Source organism: Bufo bufo, chromosome 1 (genome assembly GCF_905171765.1).
Source record: "Bufo bufo chromosome 1, aBufBuf1.1, whole genome shotgun sequence".
In the NCBI taxonomy this organism is placed as follows: domain Eukaryota; kingdom Metazoa; phylum Chordata; class Amphibia; order Anura; family Bufonidae; genus Bufo; species Bufo bufo.
Window position 1 is genome coordinate 41,291,452 of NC_053389.1, and position 23,258 is coordinate 41,314,709.

The 23,258-nt window shown below is 43.7% G+C and overlaps 2 protein-coding genes across 3 annotated transcripts in view; one reads left to right on the plus strand and one right to left on the minus strand.

Moving 5' to 3' along the window:
• APLP1 (amyloid beta precursor like protein 1) overlaps positions 1–11,101 on the plus strand; it is a 54,952-nt gene extending 43,851 nt beyond the window's left edge. The window contains exons 12-17 of one of the 2 annotated variants that reach the window (XM_040422216.1): positions 1,354–1,488; positions 1,670–1,693; positions 2,122–2,192; positions 2,285–2,344; positions 6,829–6,972; positions 8,269–11,101. In XM_040422216.1, the coding sequence (XP_040278150.1) occupies positions 1,354–1,488; positions 1,670–1,693; positions 2,122–2,192; positions 2,285–2,344; positions 6,829–6,972; positions 8,269–8,367 (533 nt within the window). In that variant the 3' untranslated portion in view covers positions 8,368–11,101. The remainder of the gene's footprint in view (positions 1–1,353; positions 1,489–1,669; positions 1,694–2,121; positions 2,193–2,284; positions 2,345–6,828; positions 6,973–8,268) is intronic. The other variant, XM_040422221.1, reaches the window with a different exon arrangement.
• Positions 11,102–12,333: 1,232 nt separating this feature from the next.
• Positions 12,334–22,214, minus strand: UPK1A (uroplakin 1A). Its single transcript, XM_040414196.1, has 7 exons — positions 22,152–22,214; positions 18,136–18,336; positions 17,496–17,570; positions 17,305–17,412; positions 15,534–15,713; positions 14,949–15,032; positions 12,334–12,378 (listed from the first exon to the last, which is right to left on the minus strand). The coding sequence occupies exons 1-7, from the start codon at positions 22,212–22,214 to the stop codon at positions 12,334–12,336; spliced, it is 756 nt and encodes a 251-aa protein (XP_040270130.1).
• Between the last annotated feature and the right edge of the window lie 1,044 nt (positions 22,215–23,258).

A 23,258-nucleotide genomic window follows, 5' to 3' on the forward strand; every position in this document is an offset into this window, starting at 1 on the left:
ACAGAACCCATACCGTAGTGAATTCCTTCTCCCAGAGAGGAAATAATCAGCATAAGAGAAGACGGAAAGGCATGTTGTCCACTGTTCCAGAGCCTAAGGCCCTGTACACACCTAGCCCTGCTCGCAGCTGAGGCCATGACACAATGGGGCACATTTACTATAGTGTCTGTGCCTGTTTCCGACTTATTCTTAAGTCACATTTATCAACTGATTTTGCGCCTGTTTTGGAGGCTTTTGCGCCTCGTTCACTTATTTTGAGTTTTAAGACTAATTCAGAAGTTTTCAAACTTTTGTGACTTTTTTTCCGACCTATGTATGTAGGTGCGCCTTTTTTGCGCCTCTCTTATTTCTACTCCACTCCTGACCAGGCTTATTTTCCCATCTGTTTTGAGGGGGAACTTGCACAATTTTTTACATTGAAAAAGATAAACATGCAACTTTTTTCCAGTCACTTGCGTAAAACCAGGGATGCTCAACCTGCGGCCCTCCAGCTGTTGTAAAACTGCAATTCCCACCATGCCCTGCTGTAGGCTGTCCGGGAATGATGGGAGTTGTAATTTTGCAACAGCTGGAGGACCGCAGGTTGAGCATGCCTGGCGTAAACCAATGAGACAAGTCTAAGTGAATATGAACCCGTCTTACAAGAAAACAACCACTAGAGGTCAGACCTAAACCAGAAAAGAAAAACCTGAGCCTCAAATTAGCGACATGCGTTGCTAATACACCTGTTCTTTTTTTCTCCAAAAAAAGGCAAACTTGATAAATGTGCCCCAATGTATCCAGTCTGTTATTTAAAGGCATCTATAGCACAAATCTCTCTCTTGCCCTGATAGCTTGTTACAATGTATCAGTGCAGCTAAAATGTATCAGCATGTTTAGCAAGTTAGGGCTCATGCACACGAACAGGTGCCGGCCGGGAACCTATTGTGGCCCGCAAACAGCGGGTCCGCAATATACGGGCACCGGCCGTTTATGGACTGCATCACGGATGCGGACCCATTCACTTGAATGGGTCCGCAGTCCGGAAGGTGCGAAGTGGAATGGAGGCACGGACCCCCACTGAAGCACTACAGAGCGCTTCCGTGGTTTTCTGTCCGTGCCTCCGCAAAAAAATAGAACATGTTTTTTGCGGTGCGGACAGATCACGGACCCATTCAATGGATATGCATCCATCTGTGCCAGCCCCGCGGACGGTGCCCGTGCATTGGGGACACGTTCGTGTGCATGACCCCTTAAAGTTTGTCTAGGCTAGGTGAGTACAGGTTTTCAGCCTCTGGATGTTAACAAGAATGGTGGTATTCACTGACAGCCAGCAGAGATCTTAAAACGGTTTCATTATGGCATTTTTGGCAGAGAGTTGGCTGCGCACAGAATGGGTTGGAGCTAGCGATCTCCTGAGCTCAACGCAGAAGAAGCTGAACGAAGACAGCGACTACCCCGAGATGAGAGTGCCCTCCCAAAACTCCGCCGAGACGTCTCAAGGAGAGGGTGAGCAGGAGGCCGAAGCCCTGGCTGCCAGTCTTCCCGTCCCCTTTCCCTTTTCTTGGCTCTCTCTTTAAATCTTGAGTCTGTGTTGTCTCTTATGAACATTGTCTTCCTTTCTCTCTTTGTCTTCTCCGCTTGCTTTGTCTCCTTGTTACTTTTTGCCTTTTGGGGGACGCCTCATCAGATTCCCAGCAGATAGAACGGAAAGGTCAGTGCTTGGGTCGTGCGTCTGTCTCTTTAAATCTCTTCCGCCTGCTGCCCGTTGGGTATACTTTAGAAAGTGAAAACAGTAGTGTCGCCCATGGCAACCAATCAGATTCATGCTCAAAAATTGCTTCGATTCCAATGAAAGCTGGGTGACAACCAAGATGGCCGCCATAATGGCTCCCACAGGTTTCTCCTGCCTCGTTCCCTCCCACCTCAAAAAAGATTTTGGATACACCCCACTCAGTCCTGCTGCTTCTTTTCACAAGCCCACCCAGTCCTAATGAATTCAATATGGCTGCCATCAAACAAAATTCATTTTAATTGGTTGCTATGAGCCACAGCGCTGTTCCTATTAGCAGTGTTTTTAGTATGTGACCCCCTCTATTCTGTGTGTCCCCTCATGACGGGGTCTTCCTGTGTTTCCCGCAGGCTCAGCGGTCTGGGACATGTACTCAGATTTCCCCCCTAGTGAGCGGACTATTACTTTCCCAGGACAGAAGGTGAGGCACCCCAACAGTGTATATCTTTAGGGTGAATATGTGTGGCCACGGGGTATGACTAAAGGTGTCTCCCCCACCCCTCTCATATTTAGGATAACGGATCGGTAAAGCAGGTCCACTACCAATCCGAAGACATCCAGCGTGATGAACTGGTGAGTAGAACATACGCTCTCCCCCTGCTGGCGGGTCTGAGTATAACGCCAGCTCTTATCCTTACAGGGCAGGTCCACATGGGACGGAATTACCATGGGTTTTACTTCTTGGATTGCACCATTATCCGAAGTCCGACTGCACTATAGTAGCCTTGGGGATGAGATTTTACAAATCTTACGTGAAATCTGCAGTCGGACTTGCATTGGGAAAAAATTCAAGTTTTAGGTATCAGTTATCAGATGCAGCAAATTTATTAAAGGGGTATTCCGATAGGATGAAGTTATCTCCTACCCACACATCAGGGGATGACTATTAGATCTGACTGCTAGGGCCTCTTCCAATCAGGAGAACGGGGGCTCCATACCGCACATGTTGCTCCATTCATTTCTAGCGGACAGCTGGAAATAACCAAGCGCTTGTACTCGTCCTGTAGAGATTAAATGGATTGGAATGCTGCCCCATTCATTTCAGAGGTATAGGTCCCCCATTCTTGTGATTAGTGGAGGTCCCAGCGTTCAGACCCCCCGCAATCTAATAATCCTGTGGATAAAGATTAACTTCATCCAACCAGAATACCCTTTTAAAAAGAGCACATGTCTTAAAGGGGTTTTCCGGTACTTAGATATTGATGGCCTATCCTCAGGATAGGTTATTAATATTTTATTGGTGGGTATCCGACACCCAGCACCCCCCACCATCTGCTGTTTCTGGCATCGGAGACTATACAGTGGACGGAGGCAGGAGCATAAGGTTCTGTCCCCTGTGTAGTGGCCGTGCCAAGTACCACAGCTCAGCTCCTCGTGGGTGGAGCCTTCCGTCCACTGTATAGTTGTCAATATCAGTGGCTGCAAAAAGCTGAGTGCTGGACCTCCATCGATCCCATGTTGATGACCTATTCTGTGGGTAGACCATTAGTATTAGTCCCGGAAAACCCCTTTAATAAATTTGTTACATCTTGGGTTGTCCGTCCACAACAAAGTAAAATGTGGGCATTTTAAACAAGGTGCGGCTTGCCTAAAAAATGTACATTTATATACCAAAAAAATTGGTGTACATCACTGATACAATCCCTCCCCATAGTCACTCAGTTCCTTGATATTTCGGGTACATTCACACGACCGTATAATTTTATCCGCATCAGTTCCGGCATTTTGCGGAATAGATGCGGATCCATTCATTTCTATGGGTGAATAAAATGTGCGGACAACGTTGGGGACAGAGCGGCAGTCCGGTGGCACGGCGAAATAGCGGCAGGATGGATCCAACAGCCTGTCGGATCCGTCCTGCCGCTAGTGTGAAAGTGCCCTTAATAATTCTTTTTTTCCTTCCATTTTTTGCGGACCGTAAAAACTGAAGGCATACGGAACACAAGCGGAAGTCATTTGTCCGCAAAATGCAGACACACGGTTCCGTTATTTGCGGACCGCAAACGGTCGTGGGAATGTACCCTAGGATCTCTACTTCCTGTTAGTTAGGCCTCATGCACACGACCGTTGTGTGCATCCGTGGTTCCGTTTTCAGTTTTTTTTCGCGGACCCATTGACTTTCAATGGGTCCGTGGAAAAATCGGAAAATGCACCGTTTGGCAGCCGCATCCGTGATCCGTGTTTCCTGTCCGTGAAAAAAATATGACCTGTCCTATTTTTTTCACGGTCAACGGTTCGCGGACCCATTCAAGTCAATGGGTCCGTGAAAAATCACGGATGCACACAAGATTGTCATCCGTGTCCGTGATCCGTGTCCATTTTTTCCTATCATTTCAATGGCAAACTTGACTTAGATTTTTTTCATTTTTCATGTCTGTGGATCCTCCAAAAATCAAGGAAGACCCACGGAAGAAAAAACGGACACGGATCACGGAACAACGGAAACCGTTTTTGCGGACCAGAAAAAAAAACGGTCGAGTGCATAAGGCCTTAGTGACAGCAACAGTTTCTATCCAGAAGCTAGAAACCTGTCCCGACCTAATACCCACAGCTGAGGGTTAGATACAGCTGTATCCAGACTAGACCATCCTCTGTGCACTCCAGCCTGACACAATGTATCCGTGAGTGAGGCCTCATGCACACGAACGTATTTTCATTCCGTGTCCGTTCGTTTTTTTTTTGCGGACCGTATATGGAACCATTCATTTCAATGGGTCCGCAAAAAAAACGGAAGGTACTCAGTGTGCATTCCGTTTCCGTATGTCCGTATTTCCGCTCCGCAAAAAAATAGAACATGTCCTATTATTGTCCGCATTACGGACAAGGATAGGACTGTTCTATTAGGGGCCAGCTGTTCCGTTCCGCAAAATACGGAATGCACACAGATGTCATCCATATTTTTTGCGGACCGCAAAATACATACGGTCGTGTGCATGAGGCCTGAAGTGTAACGAACCATCAGGACAGGAGAGAGTAGTCTAGGCTGGGTACAATGGTAACAAACCCTCAGCTGTGAAGAGCCCTTAGTCAGAATGAGTTTTCAGCCTCTGGATGTAACTCAAGAATGTTTCTATTCACTGACAGCAAGTGGGGCTTTTGACAATGATGAAAAATTGAAACACAAATGAGATCATTCAGGAATTCCAGTAGTCCACCATCTGTTTCCTGCCTAGATATGGTAGGAGATTTCCAGCCTCAGCACTGAAGCCCTTTCATTTAATGCAGGTCCAGACTAGTCTTTATACGGAGCTGCCCTTTAACCCTTAGGATATCGGAGGTTTTTGCGTTTTTGCCTTTTTTATTTTTCCTCCCTATTTTCTGTGAGCCATAACTTCACATAGCTGTATGAGGGCTTATTTTTTGCGGGACAGGTTGTACTTTCTAATGCCACCATTAATTATAGCATAAAATGTAGTGGGAAGCGGTAAAAAAATTCCAAATGGGGTGGAATTGGCAAAAAAAACGCAATTCCTCCACCATTTTATGGGTTTTGCTCCCACGGCGTTTCATGTATGGCAAAACTAACCCGTTCCCTTCATTCTCTGGGTCAGTACGATTACAACAATACCCCATATGTGTAGTTTTTTTTTTACATCACCATACTCCGACCCCCATAACTTTTTTATACTTATGTCTACTGAGCTGTTTAGGGGCTCATTTTTTGCGGAACAATCTGTAGTTTTTATTGATATCATTTTGGAGTGTGCGTGATCACGTTTTATAAAAAAAATTTTGGTAAGAGAAGCAATGAAAAAATGGTAAATTGGCCATTTTGACCCTTTTTCCCCAATTTTTTTAAATGTTTTAATAGTATGGGCATTTTCGGTCGCGATGATACCCTTTATGTTTATATTTATTGTTATTTATTTTTTAATTATACGGAAAGGGGGGGTGATTTAAACTTTAATATTTTATTTATTTTTTAACATTTTTTTTTGTGTAATAATTTTGAAGCTATTATATGAGCCCATAAATAATGTTTTTTAATTTTTGATTTTCTTCTAGCAGGGATTTTTAAATTCTTATCCTGGCCTGCCATCTGGTGGCCAAAATAAGAATTGCAGCATGAATACTTTCAGTCTCGTCCGCAAGGCTAAAAGTATTCAGCGCAACTACCGATGCACACTTTGGCCACCAGGGGCATCGGTAGCAAGCCCGGAAGTGCAAGCTTCCAGGTTTTTGCGCATTTCGATGCCGTGACGTCACTTGGTCACGGCATCTTAAGCATTTAAATACCGCAATCGGCATTATTGCCAGTCACAGTATTTAGCCGCAGGTCTCTGCTGTTTGAAACAGCAGAGATCTGCCGGCCATGACGCCCGCTGCACATGCGAGCGGACGCCATGTTTACACATCGCTAAAGCGCCGTATACGTACGGCACTGGTAGCGAACGGGTTAATAGTCTGATCATCTAGATTCTAGAATGTTGGATAATCCGGCCTGATTTAAAGGGCATCTGTCAGCAGTTTTGTACCTATGAAACTGGCTGACCTGTTACATGTGCACTTGGCAGCTGAAGACATCTGTGTTGGTCCCATGTACATATGTGCCTGCATTGCTGAGAAAAATGAAGTTTTAATATATGCAAATGAGCCTCTAGGAGCAACGGGGGCGTTACCATTACACCTAGAGGCTCTGCTCTCTCTGTAACTGCTGAGCCCTCTGCATTCTATTTGACACGGTCAGAAGTGAAAAGGTCATCAAACCTGACCAGGTCAATCAAAGTGCAGAGGGTTCAGCAGTTGCAGAGAGAGCAGAGCCTCTAGGTGTAACGGTAACGCCCCCGTTGCTCCTAGAGACTCATTTGCATATATTAAAACTTCATTTTTCTTAGCAATGCAGGCACATATGTACATGGGACCAACACAGATGCCTTCAGCTGCCAAGCGCACATGTAACAGGTCAACCAGGGTCATAGGTACAAAACTGCTGACAGATGCCGTGTAAGGGAGATGTGTACCAATAGAGTTTGATTGAAAGCAGGCGATATTCCCGTCGCCATAGAGACACTATGCGCATTAGTTTACCAGTAATTTAGTAAAGATTTACCCTGCAGGAACCAGACACCCTGGTCACGTTTAACCGAGGAGCTCTGATTGGTCTGTTGGTGGTGGCGGTTGCCGTGGCGATGGTTATAATTATCAGCCTACTTCTTATCAGGCGCAAGCCCTACGGGACCATCAGCCACGGGATTATAGAGGTAAGGCGGAGTGGAGTACGATGGATACTGTCCCGGTCATCTGCAAAACACAGATCCGCCCCAGAAAAATTGGATGAAATCCGAGTTATATTGTTTTTTTGTGGATCCATTATAACTATGCCTGTCCTTGTGCGCAAAACGGACAGGAATAGAACATGTTCTATTTTTTTGCAGAACAGACTTGCGGACAGAGGCAGCATGCACACGCCCGTTGTGCGGCCGTTCCGTGCATTGGGGACCGCAATTTGCGGTCCCCAATGCACGGGCAACATCCGTGCAGCAGGCCGGACACATTCAATTTGAATGGATCCGTGGTCTGTCCGCACCGCAAAAAAAAATGACATGTCCGCGGTGCGGAACAATGGAAAGAAACACCACGGAAGCACTCTGTAGTGCTTCCGGTGTTCCGTTCCGTATCTCCGGAATTGCGGACCCATGAGGCCATACAGATACGGAATGCACACAGAGTAATTTCCGTTTTTTTTGCGGCCCCATTAAAACGAATGGTATATAGTTTATTAACCCCCCGTGGGCTGTCCTAGTGTGTCATAATATAATACTGTTCTGCTCCAATGACTAAGGGCTCACTTTTTGTCCGTGTCCATTCCGTTGTTTTTTTTTGCGGCCCGAATGCGGAACCATTCATTTTAATGGGGCCGCAAAAAAAAAAAACGGAACGGACACGGACAAAAAGTGAGCAGAACAGTATTATATTATTACACACTAGGACAGCCCACGAGGGGTTAATAAACTATATACAAATTAGGACTCTTGCACACGACCGTATGGCTTTTTCAGTATTTTGCGTTCCACAAAAAATGGATCCGCAAAAAATACGGATGACATCCGTGTGCATTCCGTTTTTTGCGGAACGGAAAAGCTGGCCCCTGATAGAACAGCACTATCCTTGTCCGTTATGCGGACAATAATAGGACATGTTCTATTTTTGAACGGAAATACGGAAACGGAAGGCATACGGAGTACCTTACGTTTTTTGTGTGGATCAATTGAAGTGAATGGTTCCGTATACGGAACGCAAAAAAGAGGCCTTACATTGCCAGGAATGACCCTGCTCCTAGTGGTCACCGGCGGTATTGCAATTTCAGTGGTCCGTCACTATCCAGTTGTTGCAAAACTACAGCTCTCAGTAAGGTCTGGAGTCTGCAGGGCATGCTGGAAGTTGTAGTTCCGCAGCAGCTGGACAGGTTTTGCTGCTGTTTTCGTGGGAAGATGGGGGGCAGCCTAAAGACTCTTATAAATGCGAATTCATGCAACTTTTACCGTTTCCTGCCCCAGGTGGAAGCTTCCAGGACCCCAGAAGACAAGCACCTGAGCAAGATGCAGAACCAAGGTTACGAAAACCCAACCTACAGATACCTTGAAGAGAACAACTGAGCGACCAGGCCGGGTTTTATTATTTTGGGGCAAGGGGGAGGGGGCTTTACTTCAGGGGAGGTACTATTGGAGGTGAGGTGGGGGACACGGGTATACAGGGAATATTTACTAAATTGGGAGCGAATGAAACGGCGGATTACCTGTTCCTCCCCCCAAGAACGAGGTCGCAGGATAGGAGAACCGTCCACCCGAATTCCGTCCGGTAACGCGTTGAGCACAACAGGTTAACGTTCTCGTCTCTCGCCCCTGTAAATGCACTTAAATTATTTATGACTGAGAAGGGAAAAGAGACTGTTCAGCATTAACCTATGGTTGTGGGAGACATCTCAGCTATAGCGCCCTCCCTCCTCCTCCTCCCCCCCAGCCCTAATATCCATCGGAGAGACCAGCATTGCATTGCAGCAAACCCCAGGGGTCAGTGTGGTTCATCGGCGTCCAGCTGTTTCACAACATCCCGCCCCCCTCTATAATTTATTTACTTTTCGACCCGTCCGCGGTGGGGTCCTTGCACGCCAATATCATAGCAACCCGCCACAGGTAATAATTATCCATGTATTGACCACCACCCCTTTTTCCCATTGACTGATGGTCCAGTGTTTCAAGACTTTAATCTTTTTTTTATCAATAATTAATTTGCATTTAAAGGGCAACTCCATAAAAAGGAACCAGTCTACTGGTAGTTGCAGCAGTAATCAGTGTCCCTACGTACAGCATGGATGTTTTTCTGTCAGCTCCCCGTGTCGTCAAAATGTTTGGAACGTCAGTGACAACTACATTTCTGGAGGTGGTCACAGACACGCCCACAACTATTACTTCAGTTCTACATAGCTATAAGCGAGATGAATGGGGGCCACCATTAAAAGATAGCTCTAGAAAACAGCATTGTTTGCTTCTGCAGTTACAACTGTGCCAGCCGTGATGATCAATGCATGTATGATGGAGTTCCCCTTTAACCAGTAAATTTTAGGAAAGCCTAGGAGTGGATTCAACCACTGGCCCCCTGTTGGTCACGAGAACAAAATGACTGCCTCTACCATAGGCAGTGGCCCCCTTTTTCCTATAGGCCACTTTTCTGCCCGATTTCGTTTATTATGCTCCCATCTGGCTACGTGTCTAAGAGCGTGGAGATAGGTGTTGTACATACATTTGTACATACGCCATTTTAGCCCTTTTTGGTTCCTTCTACGCCTCTCCCATCATACGACTACTTTACGAGACTAGATTTTAGTTGTCAGTGTTGTAAAAATTTGCATCTGACTACGTTCTTAACCGCGTGACTCCAGACATTAACCATAGGCATTAGGGGAACGGCTGTCCGCTCACGTACAAGTGGTCACTACGCCAAAAACATTTCCCATTGTATTTTTCATGGAAGTCAGCCACTGTAGGCGGCTTAAAAGGGGTGGCCCACATTCCCCCAGCCAGCGGGACTTGTAAAGGTAACTATACTTACCCGCTCCCCTACACTGTCCCAAATTTTTGGGTCCCAGGCTCCCTTCAATCCACTTCCAGTCCCTGCATGTAAATTTCGTGTATGGACAGGGTCACATGCGCCACTGCAGCCAATGACTGGCCTCAGCAGTGGTGTCCTGCTTGAGAACGTCAACACTGATGCCAGTCATTAACTGCAATGGCACATGTGATCCCATCCATACGGAATATTTACGTGCCAGAAGTGCAGTGAAGGAGCCGGATACTAGCAGCAGGTAGGTATAGTTGCCTAAAAAATAAAATGGACAACCCCTTTAAGAACAGGCGACTTCCAGTAATGTTATTTCGCTACCGAATCCGGTTGGAACAGAATTAGTAGTGCATATTTGCAAAATTTCGGCATAAACTATCCAACGTAGACAATTCCTAAAAACCGCAGTTGATCTAAGTTTCGGCATCGTGATCGCGCCATTTGTAAAATCACCCGTGTGGATCAGGCCTAGGGTCGCAGTTAATGATTTTGCTTCCTAATCCTGTCCCTAACGCTACGAGCGCCATGTATATTGTAGAATTCGCAACTAGCGACCCGATCGATCCGCCCCATGCCCATCGACCACCGTAAAAGTGAGACGAAAGCGCGATATAGAGCTGTTCCGTACGGCAGGCGCATCGCAAGCCGCCAAAACAGGAGGGATCATTTGCTCGCCATCTTACAAAGCACGTGCGGTAAATGGTTCTTGTAAATACAGTCATGGAAATTTCCAAAGTGAAAAGTCGAGGCCTGCAAATCCTAATCAGTGCATGTTAATTACTGTACTCGTTAACATGTCAATGACCAGGAGCACAGGGCCTCAATGAGTAGAAACCTAGGGGCAACCAATCAGCTAGTTCATTTTATTGTCTTAGGCTGCCCTTGAAAATGTAAGTTGAAATCTGATTGGAGCAGAAGTTCCCTAGCAACCAATCAGATTACTGGTTTCATTTTTCAGTGTGGAAAAAGGCAGTAATCTGAGTGAAGAGGCAGTATCCAATGGGATTGTAGGTCTCATGTTTCTAGGGCAGGATTGAAAATGAAAGAAGTGATCTGATTGGATGCATTGAGCCACCACTATAGGCTGTTGCCTGAACTAGGTTTGGAACATAGGGCCCAGTGCGCCTGGCAGGGTCACTGTTGTGTATTCAGGGTGAACATAGGGGCCACTACGTTCGCCAGTGTGACATGACGACTGCTGAATATAATCACGATGATACAATTTTGCTGTATTTTCAACTCTCACCATCAATAAATATTAACTTAAGATAATAAAGGATTTGTGAAAGTGATATCAATATGGAGGGAAAATTGGGTAATTAGTGGTACTGTGCAGTGTCCATATATACAGAATAAGAGCAGATACTGAGGATTACACCCAGTATACAGGACAGGAGAAGTGGTACTGTGCAGTGTCCATATATACAGGATAAGAGCAGATACTGAGGATTACACCCAGTATACAGGACAGGAGAAGTGGTACTGTGCAGTGTATATATATACAGAATAAGAGCAGATACTGAGGATTACACCCAGTATACAGGACAGGAGAAGTGGTACTGTGCAGTGTCCATATATACAGAATAAGAGCAGATACAGAGGATTACACACAGTATACAGGACAGGAGAAGTGGTACTGTGCAGTGTATATATATACAGAATAAGAGCAGATACTGAGGATTACACACAGTATACAGGACAGGAGAAGTGGTACTGTGCATTGTCCATATATACAGAATAAGAGCAGATACAGAGGATTACACCCAGTATACAGGACAGGAGAAGTGGTACTACTACTGTGCATTACAATTGCAATTTTGTTTGCTTGGGCAAACTATATCCAGCCTAAAGAAAGAGAGAAGTATTCAAAGAGGTATCTCCCAGAGAAAGAGAACCATATTGATACAATGTCCGACTAACTTTAAAACACAACAAGGTAAAAAAGCCAAGGTCTATATCCATCCCAGACAGGCCAGAAGTGCTCCGACCATCCTCCATGCTTATTACTGCAGCTCTGCTTGTTCAGATTGCCACAAGCTTGTTCAGACACACTATGCATACATTTAACCCTTCATCACAAGAGCCAAGTCACCTGACCCTAATTTTTTTAGAATAAACATTCAGCTTTATTCATAATATAACAAAACAAAAAAATTAGAGCAAGAAGGTTGGCTTCATTAAATCGTCCGTTCTCAGCCGCAGTCCAAGTCATCTGTACAAGGGGGAGTATATGAAACATCATGTGATCACTTTACAGAAAGAAGAACAGAGTGAATTAGATGACCCGTATAATAAAATGGCAGCCACACCCATTCTCTAATATTAACTGTACATATCTGATGGGCAATAATACTTTGATACAGAATCACCCACAATGGAGGAAACGGTTACAAGCTGCGATTCACAGGAAATGACCAAGTCGCCTGTATCTGATGGAGGCTTCATGACCCAAATCCCTGTGGTAATCCTCCTGTGTTCTTGCTGCTGCAGTTTCTGGATCCGGCTCACATGGTAAAGTAGTGATACATCGTCGCAAACATGACCAGCATCTGTGGAGAGACGAGGCGGTTATAAGGCATCAGATGGCGCCGGAAATGTACACGAGTTAGACTGTTTCACAGAGAGGAGATTAATGTTGGATTGCATTTCGAGGTTCAAAGCTGGTGATATTACCATAAAGAGCAAGTATGTCCAACACAGGACACCAAAAACTTCAGAGAAGAATTGTATTCCAATTATATAGACATTGTATTATTGTTAATGAAAAGGTAAAATATATATATATATATATATATATATATATATATATATATATATATATATATATATATATATATATATATATATATATACACACACACACATACACACACACACAGTACAGACTAAAAGTTTGGACACACCTTCTCATTCAAAGAGTTTTCTTTATTTTCATGACTATGAAGGCATCAAAACTATGAATTAACACATGTGGAATTATATTCATAACAAACAAGTGTGAAACAACTGAAAATATGTCATATTCTAGGTTCTTCAAAGTAGCCACCTTTTGCTTTGATTACTGCTTTGCACACTCTTGGCATTCTCTTGATGAGCTTCAAGAGGTAGTCCCCTGAAATGGTTTTCACTTCACAGGTGTGCCCTGTCAGGTTTAATAAGTGGGATTTCTTGCCTTATAAATGGGGTTGGGACCATCAGTGGCATTGAGGAGAAGTCAGGTGGATACACAGCTGATAGTCCTACTGAATAGACTGTTAGAATTTGTATTATGGCAAGAAAAAAAAGCAGCCAAGTAAAGAAAAACGAGTGGCAATCATTACTTTAAGAAATGAAGGTCAGTCAGTCAGCCGAAAAATTGGGAAAACTTTGAAAGTAAGGGCTATTTGACCATGAAGGAGAGTGATGGGGTGCTGCGCCAGATGACCTGGCCTCCACAGTCACCGGACCTGAACCCAATCGAGATGGTTTGGAGTGAGCTGGACCGCAGAGTGAAGGCAAAAGGGCCAACAAGTGGTAAGCATCTCTGGGAACTCCTTCAAGACTGTTGGAAGACCATTTCAGGGGACTACCTCTTGAAGCTCATCAAGAGAATGCCAAGAGTGTGCAAAGCAGTAATCAAAGCAAAAAGGTGGCTACTTTGAAGAACCTAGAATATGACATATTTTCAGTTGTTTCACACTTGTTTGTTATGAATATAATTCCACATGTGTTAATTCATAGTTTTGATGCCTTCATAGTCATGAAAATAAAGAAAACTCTTTGAATGAGAAGGTGTGTCCAAACTTTTGGTCTGTACTAATATATATATATATATATATATATATATATATATATATATATATATATATATATATATATATATATATATATTAAATGAACTCCGCAGCACATCCGAGTAGTGAAGAAGTAAAAGAAGCTTTAATCACCAAGCATGCGACGTTTCAATCCTCTCAATGGGATTTTACTCAAGCAGTGACAGGAGAAGTGGTACTACTACTGTGCATTGCAATTGCTTGAGTAAAATCCCATTGAGAGGATTGAAACGTCGCATGCTTGGTGATTAAAGCTTCTTTTACTTCTTCACTACTCGGATGTGCTGCGGAGTTCATTTATTCTATATTGTTTGGAGGTGGATCGCCGACTCAGCCGCTGGCACTCCGTCTGTACCTTTCAGACAGTGGTGCTGCCCACATTCCTTGGTGTATATATATATATATATATATATATATATATATATATATACATACATATACACACACATACATACATATACACACATTTATATTTAAAGGGTCATCGTACTTTTACACAATTTCATTTCATGTAATAGAGAATGGTGTAATTAGCAAATTTATAAATCACTTCATTTAAAAAATCTGCCTCCATCCACCTAAATATAAGCTGTAAAGTCATGGCCACTAGGGGTCTCCCTTTCACCTAAGTTGCTGTCCACTGCCTGTTGCCAGGCAAGATCTGTCCCTGGTAACAGAGAGGATGGCGGAGAGGAAATGGGGGAGAGGGCGGGTGTCAGAGCTAGCTGAGATCCTGAGTCTGATAAAAAAATAAAAAATACTTCTATACAGCTTTTGAACATCACAGTAGCCTCCTGGGTGCCTTTATTTTCCCCTCCTTATCTGTTCTGTGAGCTTCAGAGCTGAAAACAAGTGGGAAACAAGGGAAAGCACGTCACAGCAGTACAGTGCTGACAGATGTCACAGAAGAGATATGCATCCTGCTTCTGAGTGAAATGCATCTAGCTGTGCAGCTGAAAGGGAATAATATGGCTGAAAAAGACTATAGGGAAGCCCAAAAAACACTTGTTCCCTCGCAGTTATGATTGTTCAAGGAAGCACAGCCATTGTGCAATTTTTTTATTTTTTTTATTCAGGTACTCTTAAAATTCATGGAGAAAAAGGTGACAAACAAAAGTTCACAGTAGGCTGTAAAGCAAGTTTGAGGGCTTGTTGTTGAAAGTCCCCTAGGGGTGGTTAACTATCTCGCTGCCATCTAGTGGCCAATGTGAAAACTGTATTGTTTAAAAATAAAAATCTATAGGCAAAGATCCATGTTCTACACCTTTAAATCATCCATCCAAACTTTCCTCCACAGTTCAGCTTACCGTCCACATGAGAATAGCAAATCCAAACCAGGAGATTCCCCACGTGTAGCTGTCGATCGCATGCCCAATGTGCTGAAAGCACCCCTGAAATATTAATAGGGCAACAACCGTTACATATCAATATCACAACATCTGCTGGTACAGTTGAACAAGGCTTCCTACACCAGTCACATCCAGAGCTGCATTCACAATTCTGCAGGCCACTATTTGGAATCCTTCAGCTCTTAATGATGGACTTAGCTTATGCCTCTAAGGTGTTATTGGGTATAGATTTTTCTCCCCCTTCTCCATCATATCTATACTGGACTAAGCTCCTATACCCAATAGGAGCAGACTACATGTCAAAGCCACCGGCGCCATTTGTACGTGGGCCCTTGGACAATAGTCAGAGTCTAGAAAACCCTCGGCTTGACAAGAGTATGTATACCCAGGTAGCCATTCCCGCCGAACCCCCATAATATGCACTCGGGCCAGCCAAGTGTGCATGTGTTTGGGATGGGAAGATGAGAATAAGCCGCTCTGAACCATCTAAAAGAAAAGGATTGGGCATGCTGAAATCCCACAGCCCAATTGTTATCCCATTACCTCAGTATTCAAGTAGTCTGTCAGTCCAACGCGGCAGCCATTCCAGTTCAGGATCTGGAAATTGCTGTCCCTTTTACAGCACCATAACGGATATGGGTAATCGGTCTCAGAATATAGTTCGCGAAATTTGGAGGCGTAATTAACCCAGTCCAGGGGTCCGTCCACTCCGCAGCACTGCCTCTGCCAAAGACAAGTCGAGTTTTAATACTGAAGAAGATCATCTTAAAAGGGAACTTTTAAGAATCCAGGCACAGGGTGAAGAGTCCTCTGTGTTGTTCTCCCCACCAAGCTGTTCTTGATTGACAGGTCTCTCCCTTTTATGCAAACAGAGAGAGACTTGACAATCAAGCCAAGAAGGACAGAAAGACAGACACACAGAGGACTCCTCTCCAAGCCTGGACTCTTCTCACCACGACCAGCTTGTTTTTAAAAAAAAAAAATTTCCAAGGATTTTTTTTTTAAACTACCATTTCTGATCTTACTCCAGGGCACTTTTGATTAAGACGGACATACCAAATGCCTGCCTTAATAAATTCCTTCCAATATTTTTAAAACAAGGTGGATACAGGCAGAAGAGTCCAGGTACAGGAAGAAGAGTCCTCTGCCCTCTTCCCACCCTTCGTGCCTTGATTGACTAGTCTCTCCCTGTTTGAATATAGAAAGAGACTGGTCAGTCAAGCCAAGCAACACGGGGAGAGCAATACTTCTCCTCGTGCCCAGCTTGCTTTTAAAATAATGGCGGTAACTAATGTAACTGTTCTTAATTAATTACCTCCATCATTGTAAACACAAGCTTATGAGGGGAAGAGTCCAGGCATGAGGAGGCCACTCTGTTGCTGTCCCCACCCTGCTAGGCTTGATGAGAGTGGAGAGAACCTACACAGAGGACTCTTCTCTCCAAGCCTGGACTCTTCTCCCCGTACCCAACCCATTGGTAAAACATTGGAAAGGATTTACTAAGACTAGCGCTTCATACGTCAGTCACACGTGTGCTGGAGTAAGATGCACAACATTTATTAAGACTAAAATTTGAAACACCCAAAAATATATATATGTTTCAAAAACAGGCTGGGCATGAGCAGAAGAGTCCGCTGCATGACCGCTCTTCACCCTTTGCATATAGGTAGAGACCTGTCAATCAAACCAAGCAGGGTGGGAAGAGCTACACAGCGGACTCTTCGCCTCACGCCCAGCTTAAATGATGGAGCTAATTTATTGACCAATTTATTAAGAATGGATACATTAATGTTCTTAAAATCTGGTGCCACCACACCAGCACACTTCTGATTAAGAAGCACAAGGGCAGTTTTTGGTGTAAAATTAAACTAGCGCATGGGAGGCCTCACCTCCACCCATTTTTTTTTTTTTTTTTTTTTAAGTGGCAGGTGGAATAAAAAAGAAATTAAAAAAAAGGATTTTTTTTTAAATAAAAACCCACCATGTGCCACAATTTTCACCAGACTTTGGTCAAATTGGTGGCAGAACTCCTGGTCCCCGATCTATAATCAGTAAGAGTGGTTGCGTGTGGTATTTTGCCCAGTGACCCCCCTTTATGGCCAGGACCCAGGTGGGGCTGCTGACCCTGGGTGCACTAGATCACTGAATCATAGGTCTGCCATACTGTGCACAGTTCACATCGGGGGCTTATAGTACGGACAACTACACTGGATGTCATCATGAGTGAAATAAAGGGGTTTCAAAGCAGAGGGCCCCTTTAAAATAAACAAAAATTGGGCTGGGGGGGGGGGGTCAGGGCTGTTTTTACACTTACTTCCATCATGATCCTTTTCCAAAAGTTGGTGATCTCGATGCCTTGGGAGGTGTTGTTAACCGCAAAATTGGTCAACATTTGGTTCTTGATGACATTGGAGTTTATCATCTGCATGGGGGGGGGAAATCATAAATTATGGTTGGAAATCTAACAACATAGAAATGGCCGCAAATAGGATTCCTGCAACTTACGTAATCCCGATGTGTGAACGATGTAATACAAGAAGCACATTCGAAAATGTACACGATCATCATCAGCACCAGGTACTGCGGGGGAAAGAGATAAAGAGATCAAATCAGCATCATGCAGAGATCTGATTGGCTGTAGTAAAAGGCCCAAAGCATGAGGCTGCACTACTGAGAGAATCTGATCACCTAGTCTCCTTCTCCACATCAATGTCCCCTACATATCCACACGTACGGAGGCCCTTTAGAATCCAGGTATTTATATCCTTTTTTATGTATTTTAGACCCAAAATGCCTTTTACAATGGTCTTAAAATCTGAGATCATGATGCTTTGCAGCAAGACAATGAATTCAGCCAACTGGGCGGGGCCTCCAGCAGTGCGGGGCCTCCAGCAGTGCGGGGCCTCCAGCAGTGCGGGGCCTCCAGCACAGCTAGAACAATGCCTTCCACAGTTCTTCAGGGGAAGAAAGACAATTTTAGAGTTTCATGTGGAGCAGAAATGGTTTCTTAACCAGGAGGATGATCTCTGTTGGACATCAGTCAGTACAGGTAAATGCGCACCCCACCCCACCGCCCTTCCTTCTTCTCCCACCATAACCTGGCTATTCCTTATATTGCCACCACCTCTATAGACCTTGAGCTTACCACCATGAACATGGTCCGACTGCCCTTCACTGCAGCCATGATTCCGTAACTTCCCAGAAGAAAGAAGGAGAATCCGCAAAATATTCCGATCCAGCCCCCAGCAAAGACGTCATCTTTTCCCGTTACCCCCAAAACTGGATAAACGTAGTAAGGATCAGTAGTGGCCCAGATGGTTTCAGCAAACAAGGCCAAGCCACAGAGCTGCATACAAATGGAGGACAAGGTCAAGATCACTTCTAGACTCAGGGCAAGAAATAAATAGCACAGCAATGGAATAAATATAGAGAAAAACCTATGAACTGGTAGGAGCACGCTCACTGGAAATAGCATTATAGTAGTTATATTATTGTACATAGGAGCAGTATTATAGTAGTTATATTCTTGTACATAGGAGCAGTATTATAGTAGTTATATTCTTGTACATAGGAGAAGTATTATAGTAGTTATATTCTTGTACATAGGAGTAGTATTATAGTAGTTATATTCTTGTACATAGGAGCAGTATTATAGTAGTTATATTCCTGTACATAGGAGCAGTATTATAGTAGTTATATTCCTGTACATAGGAGGCAGTATTATAGTAGTTATATTCCTGTACATAGGAGGCAGTATTATAGTAGTTATATTCTTGTACATAGGAGGCAGTATTATAGTAGTTATATTCTTGTACATAGGGGGCAGTATTATAGTAGTTATATTCTTGTACATAGGAGCAGTATTATAGTAGTTATATTCTTGTACATAGGAGCAGTATTATAGTAGTTATATTCTTGTACATAGGATCAGTATTATAGTAGTTATATTCTTGTACATAGGATCAGTATTATAGTAGTTATATTCTTGTACATAGGAGGCAATATTACAGTAGTTATATTCTTGTACATAGGATCAGTATTATAGTAGTTATATTCTTGTACATAGGATCAGTATTATAGTAGTTATATTCTTGTACATAGGATCAGTATTATAGTAGTTATATTCTTGTACATAGGAGCAGTATTATAGTAGTTATATTCTTGTACATAGGATCAGTATTATAGTAGTTATATTCTTGTACATAGGATCAGTATTATAGTAGTTATATTCTTGTACATAGGAGCAGTATTATAGTAGTTATATTCTTGTACATAGGAGCAGTATTATAGTAGTTATATTCTTGTACATAGGAGGTAGTATTATAGTAGTTAAATTCTTGTACATAGGAGGCAGTATTATAGTAGTTATATTCTTGTACATAGGAGGCAGTATTATAGTAGTTATATTCTTGTACATAGGAGGCAGTATTATAGTAGTTATATTCTTGTACATAGGAGCAGTATTATAGTAGTTATATTCTTGTACATAGGAGCAGTATAAAAGTGAAAGACAAATGCTGAAGAAATATGCCAGATGTCAGAAATATGTCAGATATTTTGCTAAAAGGGGAGGGGGGATTGTATTCTTGAAGGTTTCCTGCATTAAAAACATTCAGGTCTGGCCGCTCCCATGCATCTCTACGAGCTTGGACTCACCAGTAAAGCAACATTCCACATTTATTTCTGGGGCTCCGAATGGGGCAGGTTGCAGGGTTTATAGAAATGGATATACAGTTGCAAGAAAAAGTATGTGAACCCTTTGGAATTATATGGATTTCTGCACAAATTGGTCATAAAATGTGATCTGATCTTCATCTAAGTCACAACAATAGACAATCACAGTCTGCTTAAACCAGGCATGCTCCACCTTGCTGCAGAATTGTGCTTTCCTGTGTAATATAACCGAAGAGGTTAATATGACATCACACTACATTGTATGTACAGCACAGTAGGACCCCTGCTGTAGGATAGGTGCCCATTCCATGTATTGCCGTATTGCTGCAGGGCTGACACCGACTGTCCCAATGGTCTGAGCTCCTAATAACCACAGCTCACTGTCTCCATACATAAGGGAAGCCTACAAGTAGCCAGGTTTTAATGGATTTACACCTATCGCAAGAACTAATATTCTGCGGGAGAAGTATGCGGAACCTACTCATGTAGTAACTTATTTTAAACTGAGATGTGGGGGGACGACGATGACTGTACGCTGAGGTGGGGGGGGAACTGTACACCAAGGTGTGGGGGGGGACCTGTACACTGAGGTATGGGGGGGGAAACCAACTCACTGTGAACTGGCATTATACTATTTCAGTTACATGTCCTACCTCAGGAGATGCGAGTTCATAGTGAGCAAAAGGACCTTTAATGATGTCAGGAGCACGTGATCAGTCACATGAGTGGGCGGAGTCAGGCTTTGGGCTGTGCTGGAGACTGTGTTGCTGCTCACATTTGGTCACACAGGGGGCGGTGTTTGGTGATGGACAGGCCAGGCCCCCAATTGGAGCTGCACTGTATGTTAAGGGGCCTGGCCTGAAAAACTATTAGATAATTAGGAAACATTGTGCCTCACGCTGCAGGGTGCCGGGCCCCTTGTCAGCCCGGGCCCCAAAGCAGCTGCTTCCCCTGTAGTTATGCCACTGAGTTCAGCAATATTCTTGGGATGTCTGGTGTGAATCGCTTTCTTGAGGTCATGCCACGATATCTCAATCGGGTTGAGGTCAGGACTCTGACTGGGCCACTCCAGAAGGCATATTTTCTTCTGTTTAAGCCATTCTGTTGTTGATTTACTTCCATGCTTTGGGTCGTTGTCCTGTTGCAACACCCATCTTCTGTTGAGCTTCAGCTGGTGGACAGATGGCCTTAAGTTCTCCTGCAAAATGTCTTGATAAACTTGGGAATTAATTTTTTCCTTCGATGATAGCAATCCGTCCAGGCCCTGACGCAGCAGAGCAGCCCCAAACCATGAGGCCCCCACCACCATACTTCACAGTTGGGATGAGGTTTTGATGTTGGTGTGCTGTGCCTCTTTTTCTCCACACATAGTGTTGTGTGTTTCTTTCAAACAACTCAACTTTGGTTTCATCTGTCCACAGAATATTTTGCCAGTACTGCTGTGGAACATCCAGGTGCTCTTGTGCAAACTATAAACGTGCAGCAATGTTTTTTTTGGACAGCAGTGGCTTCCTCTGTGGTATCCTCCCGTGAAATCCATTCTTGTTTAGTGTTTTACGTATCGTAGATTCGCCAACAGGGATGTTAGCATATGCCAGAGACTTTTGTAAGTCTTTAGCTGACACTCTAGGATTCTTCTTCACCTCATTGAGCAGTCTGCGCTGTGCTATTGCAGTCATCTTTACAGGACGGCCACTCCTAGGGAGAGCAGCAGCAGTGCTGAACTTTCTCCATTTATAGACAATTTGTCTTACCGTGGACTGATGAACAGCAAGGCTTTTGGAGATACTTTTATAACCCTTTCCAGCTTTATGCAAGTCAACAATTCTTAATCGTAGGTCTTCTGAGAGCTCTTTTGTGCGAGGCATCATTCACATCAGGCAATGCTTCTTGTGAAAAGCAAACCCAGAACTGGTGTGTGTTTTTTTATAGGGTAGGGCAGCTGTAACCAACACCTCCAATCTCATCTCATTGATTGGACTCCAGTTGGCTGACACCTCACTCCAATTAGCTCTTGGAGAGGTCATTAGTCTAGGGGTTCACATACTTTTTCCACCTGCACTGTGAATGTTTACATGGTGTGTTCAATAAAAACATGTTAACATTTAATTCTTTGTGTGTTATTAGATTAAGCAGTCTATTGTTGTGACTTAGATGAAGATCAGATCACATTTTATGACCAATTTGTGCAGAAATCCATATCATTCATAAGGGTTCACATACTTTTTCTTGCAACTGTATAAAGGTGTAGCACCCTTTTAATAGTACAAGCGTTATTTCAGCAAAGAATGAAGGTGGTACATGGGCATAAAGGATTTGTCTCTGCAGCTCACAGCATAAATATGATTACCCCCACTGTCTCATCAGTAATGATGATGATGATGGTGGTGGTGCTTCGGGTGGTTTAAAAGACCCTCATGCTCCAGTTAACTTGCAGGAGATTCTGAATATACCTATGCCATCCCTTCTCACTAGGCCTCTACTCACCAAAATCACGACATTGCCAAAGATGATGACTGGCACAAGGCCACTGCTACACTTGCCTGCCATCTTGGGACGTCACCTGTAATAGATACAACCGATTACATTAGTTTGTCTTTTGTCAGGATCAGCCACAATTTGGTGCCTTTCTGAACCATAATGAAGTCATTTACACAGAAGGCTATAAAAAAAAGTCACAAGACCCCGTTTTGTGACTTTTTAAACGCCTGTAAAACAAAAATTTTATCGCATGGAAGTTTCTACGCCATCGGGGGGTGGCAAGGGCTAGGCCGGGGTCAGAATATAGACCCTGGCAAATTCACCAACACCTGAAAACAAGCATAAATGATGACTAAAAACGACTCCAGTCCAGTATTTTTCGCTCCAGGCGCAGAGACTGGCGGAGGCTAATTTATGATTCACCAATTAGGTGAATCCTCTGGCACCACGGGGGGGGGGGGGCCCCATTTTGTCTACGGATTCTAAATTCTCTCTGCCTGCAGCCACCACTAGGGGGAGCTTACTGCATTACTAAGTTCAATTACTAAGTTCAGTATGCAATAAGCTCCAGAGCTCCCTCTAGTGGTGGCTGCAGGCAGGTAGAAGCCCATCATGTAATTTTAGGTCTATTCAGGGGATTCGGAGGTTTGTATCAGGAAGTGAGATAGAAATATGTTAAACACTGTATCAGCACAGGATCTTGGAACCATAAAAAAAAAAAAAACTTACACAATCATAAAAGACAGAGATTCACTTAAAAACCTAATGCCATCAGAGTCTTCTAACCTTTCATCTAACACCACGATAGGGAGATATGTGAAATTGTCTGATTGCAGCTGAGAACGGTTTCCAATTTATTTATTTTTTTGCACCAGTTTTGATCCATCTTCACCAATCCCCATTTTCATCTACCGTAGGTATGTTACCCGCCCGAGGCTAAGTGCTTGTTACATTTGTATTCAGATTAAACAATTATCTGTGAAATAAACAGCATGAATCATGACTGATACATTGTAACAAATCACTGCTGGTGGTGACAGGCACTGGCACTGGCAGCTCGCACTTTCCTGCACGGATGAGGTTACTACGAGTAGGTTAAATACATCCCAGAAG

What these genes read in the sequence shown, in the direction of transcription:
- UPK1A (XM_040414196.1), bottom strand. Translation starts at nt 22,214, where the DNA reads ATGGCAGGCAAGTGTAGCAGTGGCCTTGTGCCAGTCATCATCTTTGGC. An exon ending in TTGGCAATGTCGTGATTTTG is followed by an intron (nt 18,337 to 22,151) that starts GTGAGTAGAGGC and finishes ATTTGTATGCAG; the next exon opens with CTCTGTGGCTTGGCCTTGTT. An exon ending in CAGACTACTTGAATACTGAG is followed by an intron (nt 15,033 to 15,533) that starts GTAATGGGATAA and finishes TTAATATTTCAG; the next exon opens with GGGTGCTTTCAGCACATTGG.